At 43.9% G+C, this 12,136-nt stretch overlaps 1 protein-coding gene and 1 pseudogene across 8 annotated transcripts in view; both read left to right on the top strand.

The window, feature by feature from the left end:
* The first annotated feature begins 4,011 nt into the window (after positions 1-4,011).
* LOC103651853 (2,3-bisphosphoglycerate-dependent phosphoglycerate mutase-like) lies at positions 4,012-5,935 on the top strand (annotated as a pseudogene).
* LOC103651852 (serine/threonine-protein kinase ATM) overlaps positions 5,814-12,136 on the top strand; it is a 126,612-nt gene continuing 120,289 nt past the window's right edge. For all 8 annotated transcript variants that reach the window (XM_020550152.1, XM_020550151.1, XM_020550150.1 and 5 more), the window contains exons 1-10: positions 5,814-6,030; positions 6,112-6,226; positions 6,412-6,555; positions 7,122-7,283; positions 7,361-7,556; positions 7,929-8,085; positions 8,192-8,322; positions 8,393-8,480; positions 8,636-8,739; positions 9,410-9,508. In XM_020550152.1, coding sequence (XP_020405741.1) covers positions 5,953-6,030; positions 6,112-6,226; positions 6,412-6,555; positions 7,122-7,283; positions 7,361-7,556; positions 7,929-8,085; positions 8,192-8,322; positions 8,393-8,480; positions 8,636-8,739; positions 9,410-9,508 — 1,274 coding nt within the window. In that variant the 5' untranslated portion in view covers positions 5,814-5,952. The remainder of the gene's footprint in view (positions 6,031-6,111; positions 6,227-6,411; positions 6,556-7,121; positions 7,284-7,360; positions 7,557-7,928; positions 8,086-8,191; positions 8,323-8,392; positions 8,481-8,635; positions 8,740-9,409; positions 9,509-12,136) is intronic.

Genomic DNA, 12,136 nt, shown 5'->3' with positions numbered 1-12,136 from the left:
ATGGCAAGGACGATGCTTGGAGAATATAAGACGTCTATGCAGTTTTGGTCGGAAGCTGTGAACACAGCTTGCCATGCGATAAACCGATTCTATTTGCATCGCCTCCTCAAGAAGACCTCATACAAACTCCTAACTGGTAACAAACCCAGTGTTTCCTACTTTCATGTATTTGGGAGCAAATGCTACATTTTGGTAAAGAAAGGTAGGCATTCAAAGTTTGCTCCCAAAGCTGTAGAAGGTTTTTTACTAGGGTATGACTCAAATACAAAAGTGTAGGGTCTTCAACAAATCATCAGGATTAGTTGAAGTCTCTAGCAATGTTGTATTTGATGAAACTAATGGCTCTCCAAGAGAGCAAGTTGATCTTGATATAGATGAAGATGAGGTTCCGACAGCTGCATGTTTTGGTTATTTCGATGCACGCGGAGGAGAGACGAGATTTCAAGCGAGGCACGCGTAGGAGACGGGGAGGGATTACGCGGGAGGATTTTCGAGCGCATGAGGGATACAAGGATGACACATGACAATATTCGCACTTTAAAGGTGTAGTAGATGTAAGTGTGATATCTATCAAATCAAATTGGGGCAAGTGATTGAACACAATGATTTATCCTCAAAGTTTGGTTGCTCACCGATAACCTACGTCATCGTTGTGATAAGTCCAACCTAGATGATTCACAAGCTAAATGTCATCACATGTTAGGCCTATAATTAGGACTTCATAAAAACCACACAAAAGTGTCACTCCAACAAGTTATGATTCTATCAAGGTTGTTTTCATGAATCTCCTATGGGGAATGAGCACAAGAGCCTCTTACAATCAATTATTAGAGCCAATAACAATCTTCAATAGCCACTCAATGATCCATAAACTTCGGGCCATCTAGGTGTAATAATCACCTAGAGGGGTGGTGGATAGGTGATGTCTGAAATTCATAACTTAAAAACAATCTTGATCCAAATTAGATGTTAGCAAAAAAATCAAGTCATAGTGAGAGAGAGAAAATAAGTTATTTTCACTTGATTGCTCTTTTAGATGTGGAATTATAACTTAGATCAATATTACAAGTGAAATCAAGAACTTAGAACACGAGAGGAAGAACAAATCGAAAAAGAATAAAGCACACAAGACACGACGATTTTTATTGTGGTTCGACCAAGCCTCAAATAAGTGCCTACTCCACGTTGTGGTGTCCTAAAGGACAAGGGTGGGGCTATTGGATCAAGCTGCAACACAGAAGCAACCAAAATCACATCGTATATTATGAAAATAAGTCACTAGAAACCACATGAATAAAATCATTTTATTATCAAGCAAGTTCACATAGGCTAGCAAATAATACATTGAAGCCAAGCAAATTATTAGGCCATCCTACAAATGTATTTTGAACACGTGACTAGTTTTTGCATCTGCTTGTGGGCTTGTTTGGATGCCAACCTAATGGAACAACGTAAGATAATCAAAAACTCATTTTTCTGTAAAACATAGCAATGTTATTTGTTAATATGACACAATAACACCATACCAAGACAGCAGAGCCACATTTTATATTTGTATATATTTATATTATTTAAAAACCATTTAACAATTATAAGCCTAAGTAAATAAAAAAAGTCATACATGCACCAACCCAAACTCAACATTTTACCACAGAATAAGCATGACATGTGTAGCCTACCATAGACATTTTATAGTAATTGGATCAACGTAACAATAGAAAAGATTTTTTCCTTTACAAGCATATGCCACCATCTATAGCAAAATCTTTCTATTAAAACATGTCATATAATTGGTCTATTGTATAGATAGAAGTTTAACAAAACTTGATTATCCACCATTCTAGCATCTTTCCATGATTTTCTATGATTTATTGAAGTTTTAGTCGATTCCTCGAGGGGGCACTGTTTGGCATTCTCTGTATGAGCCATAAACTCTACAACCAGCCCCCTGCATATCCTATTCTGATTCGCAAGGCAATCTTCCAATGGGGAGCATAGCAGGGCCATTGGCAGCCAACTGTCGGTCGTGGGACCTCGTCTAGTCTCCTTGGTGACAAGCCCTGGCCTTCGCGCACCTGCCGCATGATTAGATCAAAAGTATTAAGAAAACCAAATAATCAAATAACAACAAAATATTATTTCCCCCTCTAATTCTCCAGCCTATTCAACTTGTTTTGTGAAAACAATAGCATCTGACAAAACCCTAAAGATAAGTGAAGTGGATGATTATACTAGTTACCAGACTACAGGTGGGTACAGTATCACCATTGGTCTCACTAAAATTGCAAAGAAACTGGTTTATGTCAATCCAGTGTCACATCTGTTTCTTCAAATATAAAGTATCATGGCATCAAGATCATCACCAGGCCAACCATTGAACGAAGATAGCAACGCACGTCAACAACGGTCACGCCCGCAACGGTGGCCTGGAGGCGGGGCACGGCTGGGTTGGGGAGGCGACGAGTGGGAGGGAGGGGTGGCATGTTTGAAGTAGCATCTAAACTGGGGTATGGAATCATGCTAATAAACAGTGACGAGTAACCAGAAATCCTATGACAATCTACACTTCAAAAAATATAACAGTTTTTGAACTATAGATTTTAACTAACAATTCAATCCTGGCAGGAAGGGTCATAAACTGAGAGAATTAAGCCCAAACAAGTATTAGAAAGTGGCATTGAATAGAAAGTGAAAATATGGAATAACAAGAGATTAACATCACCATATCAACTGCCACATCAAATATCACCTTATGCCTCGTTCTCGAAGGCAGCGACAGAGGTGAGGTGAGGCGGTCGAGGGACGAGCAAGTAGGGCAAGTTGAAGGTGACGACTTGTGGGAGACCGGGGGGGTTTGTGGGCGGGTGGGCGCCGGGAGAGGGAGCACGCGCATAGGACGGAGGAGGGCTTCGCGGAACATTGAACGATTAAGATTGATGGAAAGCAGAACCGTCAGAGGCAGGCTAACCTTGCAGTCTTAACAAATACCGTCTTAATAAATCTCTACAACTATTAAGAGGGGAGTGTATACCGCCCCCGCCGCTACCCAACTCCTCCTGCTACTGTGCGCCCAGCCCCCGCGAAAATCGGCGCAACCGAACGCCCACCGCTGCCGCGAAACCTCGCCGCCTACCAGCCGCCCACCCGCGCCCAACCGAGCACCGGAAACCCCCCCGCCGCAAACCTCGTCGCCTACCAACCGCCCGCACGCCCGTCCGCAAATCCTTCCACGAGTCGCGCCGCAAGCATCGCAATGACACCGAGCATACCCCGCCGCATCTCCAGCGCGACCCGTTACCTGTTCACCGCGCGCCAGCGAAACCTCCGCACGCCCGCGGCCCGCCTGTTCCCCGCGCATCCCGCCGCACGACCTCCGCTACCGCAACGGCCATCCCCGCACGCCCGCCTGTTCACCGCGCATCCCGCCGACCTCCCCTCCGCGCTCGCAAACGCTCTGTTCCCCTCGCCCGCACAAACCGCCACATCCGCATGATCCGTGCACCTCGACTGCTCGCCGCGCACGCGCCATCACCAATCCGCCACCGCCTATCCGTAGCCCCGATCTCTACTATCTACCGCCGCCTTCCTTGGTCGCCTCGCACGGCCTTCCTCGCCGCCCAAGCCCCAACCTCGACGACACGCACGCCCGTCCGCCCACCCCCACCCCGCCGCGGTCCCCAGCGCTATAAGAGCGGTAACCAACTCCATCTCCCTGGTGCCGCGCATTGCTGAGTTCTTGAGGTGCGCTTCGTTGAGGACTTGTTCATTTTTGTTGGTCATGTATTCCATTTTACTGCTCTGCCATTTTGTGGAATAAAGGGAGGAATGTTTTCACTAGAAGAGTTCATCAATCTTATGTTGGTTTCTTGGATCAGTTTTGCTCTATGGCTAAATGGTCGAATTGAGCATGTTCAATTATAAAGTTAGCGAGCGAATAATTGTTCAGCCTCTTCCTAGAACTCATTACCAGTAGAACCAGTTACTAACTGCTTTTCTTTTTCTTGGATTAGAATGGCTGGGGCTATCTCTCACCACGCGCTAGCATTTTCGCAATCCCACTGGTGCAGTGCGAAGAACTCTAGATTCGGAAAGAGGACGGGCAATGCTCGCCTGGTTTATCTAAAAGGAAGATGTGGTTCAGGCAGCAAAAAACTGGGTTTGATGTGGGCCTCGAGCTCGCAGTCTTCTGTCATGGAGCCGAGGCACCTACCATCCGATGGCAACAGCGGCCACACCCCAAAGAAATCAAGTAATTTTAACGACCTCCTATGGTGGTTATTTGTTTTTAATTTGAGAAAACTGTCCATTTGACACATTTAACTTTGGGCTTCTTAGAATTTGGGGGCATATAATAAGATCTGCTAATCTGTTATCTCTGTGTCGTTGTAGGTGAAAGCGCTCTTATATTGATTCGGCATGGTGAATCCCTGTGGAACGAGAAAAATCTGTTTACTGGCTGCGCCGATGTACCCCTGACACCGAAGGGTGTTGAGGAGGCCATTGAGGCAGGTAAAAGGATATGCAATATCCCAATCGATGTGATATATATTTCATCACTGATTCGTGCTCAGATGACTGCAATGCTTGCCATGATGCAGCATCTGCGCAAGAAGGTTTGTGTCTTTCCTTTGAAATTCCAGTAATTTCTTCTAGCATGTGTATTAACTTGCCGGAGAAATCATGCTTTGCTGGTGATATATGTATTTATAGATCCCAGTTATCACGCATAATTAGAGTGAACAAGCTCACAGGTGGAGTCAGATATACAGTGAGGAGACAATGAAACACTCCATTCCTGTCATCACAACTTGGCAATTGAATGAACGAATGTAATACTTTCTCCATACTTTTGATTTGCTAATTACTCCCTCTGTCTCAAAATAGTATTAATTTTAGCTCTTGATTTTTATGTCTATATTCAAATAGATGATGATAAATCTAGATTCTAGACACATATATAAAACATATACATCAAGTATTATATGAATCTATTAATTTACTAAGACCAATTTTAATTTGGGACAAAGGGAGTATACGATTATAATAGTTGTTTGACTGTGCTTCTCTTTAAATATTCCTTGACATTTCTAGGTATGGTGAGCTACAAGGCCTTAATAAGCAAGAAACTGCAGATCGATTTGGCAAAGAACAAGTTCATGAGTGGCGCAACAGTTATGATATTCCTCCGCCAAATGGAGAAAGTCTAGAGAAGTGTGCTGAGAGAGCTGTTGCTTATTTCAAAGATCAGGTACATGTGGCAAGGCCACTTTACACTAATTGGAAGATACACTTTTTACTTGGGTTATTGGTCTTGCTACAGTATTAGTATGCATGCTAAAGGTTATTCTTGAATCGATGAATTCCTCTACTATGGGATGCAGAAATGCATGTGCTTAGTTTTCTTTCTATTGTGCTAGCTCATATCAAATTTATAACCTGAATTTTTTATTTATGTTCGACTCTAAAAAAGCAGTTTTTCTAGCTCGATTTGACATATAGTAATTTTTCCGTAATAGATTGTTCCACAACTTGTGGCTGGAAAACATGTGATGGTTGCTGCACATGGGAATTCACTTCGTTCAATTATAATGCATCTGGACAAATTAACTTCTCAGGAGGTAATTCACCGTCGGTTTTGTCTTTTCATAAAAAAAGACTTGGCTAAACAGAGGGATTATGAAACATTTTTTTATAATAATATAAGACATATTTTATATATAAGTTATCATGTTATTATATGTTTCCGTTACAACGCACGGACACTCATATACTATGTTATTATATTTGGTAGTTTCGTCATGCCTTTTCTCGGTAGTTTCTCCACACGTTCCCAAAAGCCCCCACAAACCCCTCGGGCCTCGTCCCCTCCGCCTCTCGCCGCGCGGCTTCCCTGATGCGCTCGCCCCCCGCCGCGGCCTCCCAGCCGAAACCCTAGCTCCGATTCCCATACCGATGGCGGCCGTGGCCACTGCGCGCGACGTGGAGGAGGTCGTCCAGAAGCTTCAGTCTGATCGGGCCAGAGTCCGCGACGTGAGAACCCCTTTTATCACTCAGAGACAAGCAAGCATTGCTGCCTGCTTCCTTCCCGACCAATTCCTTCTTGCACCGCAGGAGGGGGTGAAGCTGCTGGGGACATGGCTGCAGGGTGACCGCGCTGCGTCCTTCTGCCGCCTCCTCGGCCGCAACACCGTCAGGTTCAAGCCCGGCCACGGGAACCTTACCGGAGGTCAGTTCGTGCATTTCCCATACCCCTCCCACATGCATCTCCCTTACTCCTCTCGCATGCATTTCCCTTGCCCCTCACATCTCCCATCATTGGCTGATGGTTTCATTTACAAGTCACATCTCACATCATTGGCTGATGGTTTCACGTTTTTTGTTATTGATGGCGCTGATGCTATTTGTTTGCAGCCACCACGTGGCCACTCCTCGTCCTGGCGCTCCTCAACTGCGTCAAGGAGGACATCTCGGGTAAGAAGCGTGGCGCCACCAAGAGCGCTGCCGCCCGGATGTTCCGCGTTGCTGTCCAGTGTGCCGAAGATGTCAAGTTATCAGGTTGGCTCTGATTCGGATGACTTTTCGTATTGACCAGTAATCAGTTTGCTGTTGTCTTGTGTGCTATGCTGTGCTGTACTGTGATTGATTGAACTTCAACCAGCCCAACTTTTGATGATAATCTGAGACGTGTGTATCTGAGTACTGCTAGTTGTTAATACATTCTGATATTTATTTTGTTCACATCTGCTTGCTCATGTGAAGTTTCAAATAGCATGTAGCTTTAAATTGTTTTATCATCTAACAGCGTAGTTGATTTTTGCGCAAATTACAAGTGATTTTGACAGTATTGGATCCTGTATAGTATTTGACGGAGTTGCCTTGAGATGTTCCAATGTATATTTTTGCTAACACTGATCCTTGCCTGGTCTTATAATGATGGCAATTTCATAGTCTTCGGCATTTGTTGGGTTTGTGTGATTCAGCACTCTGGTATATATTCTCACTTTCTAGCAACATGTTTCTTTTTTACCCAGATTCCTGATGTGTGCACAATCAATTTTTCAGTTGCTTTGAAGTGGAATATACTCTGCATGACATTACAGAAGTGGTACCTGTCTTTGCAGGGCATTCACTACATTTGCTCTCAGTTGCTAAGCAACTTTTTGTTCATATTTGGGAGGTCATAAAAGATGGCCCTAGCCTTCAGTTAGAGTACAGCATAATCCTTAGACAGCTTCTAAATGTGAAGGAGTACCGCTATCAGATGAAACCTCGAACATATAGCAGTGAGTTTTGTCATCAGAGGTGATGTATTATCATATTGTAGCACCCATTTATTTTAATTTCCATGCATTCTCCTCAGATTTTGTATCACTCTACATGAAGAAGGTTGCTAGTGCTTTTGATGCAAAATTCAGCAATCAGGCGAGCTCCAAGGATGAATCCTTCCGCTGTACATTGACACTTCATGTTCTACTTGAAAACCCACCAAGTGATTACCCTGATATTATGCGGGAGGAGGTTCTTAATGGATTTAGTGCAATCTTCTTACATATTAGGCAAGTACTCTGGCCCATGTTCTTGTGTCGCTTTCAGATCCCTTGACTTTATTATCTCCTTTTAACTTCACTGAGTTGTGAATTCCCATCTCTGGTCGAAAGTAGGTTTTTGTTTTAGAATGGCTGCAGTGTAATTTTTATAACTTTGACCATCATTGTATTTAAAATCACTTAGATTTGCCAATGAGAATTAGATTGACAACTTTATCATAAAAAGCTATTTAAATTATAATATTTTATTTAAGTTCCTGGTGATATATATATATATATATATATATAGAAAAGGTTATAGTCAAAGATGTGCATTGTAGACTGGTCATCTAATGGCAAATAATATGATATGAAATTGATAAATCGATTCTGTAAAATCAGGGAGGAGGGAAAGCTGACTCGCAAACTTATGGAATGCATTAACACCTTTTTACTGAAGGATGGGCCAAATCTGGGATACAAATCTGTGAAGATCCATAATGCAGTTCAAGAGTTTATATTCCGTTGTTGGATGACAACTCATGATCAGGCCTTGAAGGTTCTGGTGATCTGACTTGCAGTTTTGTAACTTTATATCTTTGTTTTGATTACAAAAACTCAATTGCATTTTTCGGTACATATTTGAAATACGTTTTTGCTTCCAGAGTTTGTTCATAACCTACGTGAAAGTTCAGCTGAAGATTGCCAGGAATATTCCAGAGATTTTGGAAAAACTTATTGATGTCATCATTAAGGAACTAGACAAAAATGTTAACACTGGACCTGGACTTCTATGGTAATGCAACTGTTGTTATTTAAAGTATTTTATGTTTTTAGTTCTTAACTGATGAATTCAATTATTGCAGGTGTGAGGCACCAAGAGATGAGAAAGCTGTGTCCTTAAGGTGTTTCCAAGAGGAATGGATGGATCTCTCTGCTACTGTTTTTTATCTGGTATTTGGATCCTACTCACCTGCCTATTACACAACATACCCCCTCCTCCCCCATTGCATGCATAGCCATGCAAGCACTCACTAATTAGATTTGCCGATCTTTTACTCAATGCAATATATCCTTGCTCCGTTACAAATAACTTTACAAACATTTAGGCCTGCAAATGCACAACAAAGACAGCAAACAGGGAGAAAAGGATGAAGAAAGAACACATTATGAACCTTATCGTTGATGGCCTTTTTAGAGGATCTTTGTTTTGGTAAGTTAATTATACATAATGCTCTTGGTAAGTTAATTATCTGGTCATTTATGACAACTCTACACTTGTCCCAGGTTTGAAATCCTCTTCCGAGGTATGACTGATAAGTACATTGCCCCCAGAGTCACCTGTTATTAATCTGTGCCCTTTTTCCTGTACTTCTCCATGCCTTTAAATGATGCTTCCTAGTTTGTGTGGTGACTGGTGACTATAGCTTCTTCTGACAAGAGTATGCAGTTTCCTTACATGTATCTGTATAAGCCAAATGTGATATTATTCCCTCAGAAAGCTCATTCCAGTCTCTTCCCTGAAAAAAATCTCCTGTCTTCTGTAAAGTCTTACTATTTCCATGTGTTGCTGCCCAAACCCCCCTGAGTTAAATCTTGGGCGCTATTATACTTTAATACATGTTGGGAGCCTGATATTCAGTATTTGGGGCATCTTTCATCATCCCATAAACACCCTTGCATCAAACTGCTGTCTCTTGCTCCATTTGTTCTATTATTTTGATTTGATGACCCCACAATTGATAACCTTACTGTTACATTGATTTTTATCTAGTAGAACTTACTATCAATAACATTTTTGGTGCAGAAGTAGTGAGAGTTCACAACTTTTCCATTTTATGCACACGCTATTAGCTTCTCTTTACACTTCTTTTCTCCCACAGGAGTGGTTCTGTTTGTTTTCTGATTCACAAGTATGGATATCATCTAGAGAAATCTTTGCTAATTAGTTGGTTTGAAGCAAGTTGCAAAGCTTTGAGAAGGTAATTCTACATTTCTATTTCTTAGTTTTTTTATGCAATGATTTCCTAAAGAAGGTAAATGGAATGCCTACTTTGGTTCCCGTTGTCTGATGCCTCCTTGTCAAGTACTTCTGTTGTTATATTTTATGGTTTCAGAAATATAGTGTACACAATACACATTTAGCTTTTGTCCCTTAGTTCAGTAATCATTGGTACTTCAACTTTTGGAATACATAGTTAATGTCGATCTGAATATCATATTGTAATTGTGCTTAACAGCGATACGACAATAAGGTAAAACAAATCACATGGTGGGTATCAATGTTAGTGTATTGTTTATTGTGTCACTGTAATGGGCTTTAGGCCATGCACTTGGATATATATTAATATATCCATGCCCAATTAGGGTTAGGGTTTTCACTATCCAACATGGTATCTAGCCACAAATCTTTTCCTCTTCCCTCCCTCTCCCTCCCTTCCTGCTGAGCGCCGTTGGGCCCTTCCCCATGTTCGACGCCCCTCCCCCCCGTTGGTGGGCCACCATGGCGGCTGGGCAACCGTCGCCCGTGGCCCTTTCTCCCCCACCCGCGCCTCCCTCATCGCCCAAACACGTGCCATCGAGCGTCTCCTCCCATGCGTTGCCGTTCTTCTCCTCAGCCTCCACCGCACACCCCTTTGCGCTGCCGCCCGCGTTCATGCAACACCACCTTGACGTCTCCATCGCCCACTCCACCTTAGTGTCTACCCTCGCCATCACAAAGGCCGTCGTGGCCGCTGCACGCGATCGCGGACACGTTATGGCTCTCGTCTGGGAGCACGAGCGTACCGCGGCTGATGCTCTCCTCTCACCTGATGCTCTCTCACCTGGCTAAGGCCAAGCTTCTCCTCCACGGCTCGTCCACCGAGCCCTCTCCGGTGGCCCCAGTGCTACCCCTCCCACTAAGTACGAGGCTATGGTTATCGCGAACCTCCACGCTCAGGCGATCGGTGTCCAGAACATCTGGTCACTCGTCTCTATCGTCCTCAACCCCACATGCCACATCCACCACCCACTACGGGCGAGGCGAGATTGCGTCCCTTGAGTAGACGAAGCCTTGACCTGAATTGCGCCCATCAGTCTCTGCAGTTTGTGCTGATGGTGATTACCAGCCGAGTTTAGGAGTGTTGGGGGTACCCCTAATTATGGTACCCGACACGTAGGGACATGGTGGGCTAGTGAGGGGTCGCTGCGTGTGGAAGAGGCTGTCTCAGACGAAAGGCTGCTCGTCTGAGCAGGGGAGGAAGGAACAGTTTGATGGAATAAGTCTTGAGCATCTAGAGGACAGCAGTCACTTTTGACTGTCCTCTGTAGTCCTTGAGCATCTAGAGGACAGCAGTCGCTTTTGACTGTCCTCTATAGTCCTTTAGCATCTAGAGGACAACTTAACTGTCCTCTGTAGTCTCTTTAGCATCTAGAGGACAACAGTCGCTTTTTGACTGTCCTCTGTAGTCTCTTTAGCATCTAGAGGACAATCCTGTTGTGTAGTGTGTGTGAGAAGGTGTGGTAGTGCAGCCTCTAGGGCTATAAATATGGGTCTCCAACCCTTAGATGGGTATGGCATTGTGTAGTGTTTGAGGAAATAAACAGAAAAATTGCCCCAACTCATAGTGTCATCCTCTTGATGAGAGTTAGAGTCCCTCTACTTACAATTGGTATCAGAGCCAAACTATCCTGCAGCCTAAACATCTCTTGCTCATCTCCTTCCCGCGCCTCTCCCCACACTCAGTCGACAGCAAGAGCTCCAACTGTTCCTTCCTCTCCTGCTCTGACGAGCAACCTTTCGTTTGAGATAGCCTCTTCCACACGCAACGACCCCTCACTAGCCCACCATGTCTGTCACACCCGGGTTTCGGGGCACCAAGACCCGGGCGCGAACATAATCACCAGGTGTGCTGGGACCAAGTCTCACACATATGATGAATCATGGCACAGGATCGAATGTCACATCTTTACTATATAATAGGAGTTCTGTACAAAATAAATGAATAAATACATTATAAGGAGACAACGGTCCAGCAACCCAAAGTTGACTGGGAGACGACGGCCTAGACCTCTCACGAACTCGCCACAGCATCCTCCATGCGCCTCATCCTGCGGTACCTGTTCTTGACCTGTGGGGGGGGGGGTGAGACAACAAGAGTGAGCTCACATACGTTCATCGCTCAACAAGTTGTGGGGAATAATGTGCATGAACTCGCCAAAGGTGAGAGCTCACGTGAAGTGTAAGGCTTACGAAAGAGGATGGTTAGAGCTGAGCATTGCTTTTAAAGTTGGTCAAAATTTTATTAGCAATTACTAAGTATAAGTAAATACCAACCCAATTAAATAGTAGAACAAAAGTAACAACATCACCTGCGATGCAATGCATATGACAAATTGAATTTAAGTTCCATAAATTAATCATGTGAGGGTCCGAGCCGCTCATGACCGTGAGCACGGCTAGTATACCAGTTTTACACTCTGCAGAGGTTGCGCATCTTTACCCACAAGTCATGTTACCCATCTGCCAAGGGATCGCGACTTCCCATACACCTCTACCGAGGAGGCGAGGCAGGGTAACACTACGAGGCCTTTACAAAGTTCCACTAGCTTCAGAAAACCCGCTACAG

Source organism: Zea mays, chromosome 3 (genome assembly GCF_902167145.1).
Source record: "Zea mays cultivar B73 chromosome 3, Zm-B73-REFERENCE-NAM-5.0, whole genome shotgun sequence".
NCBI lineage: Eukaryota > Viridiplantae > Streptophyta > Magnoliopsida > Poales > Poaceae > Zea > Zea mays.
The sequence above is the reverse complement of the archived record's forward strand: the minus strand, read 5'-3'. Positions and strand labels throughout refer to the sequence as shown.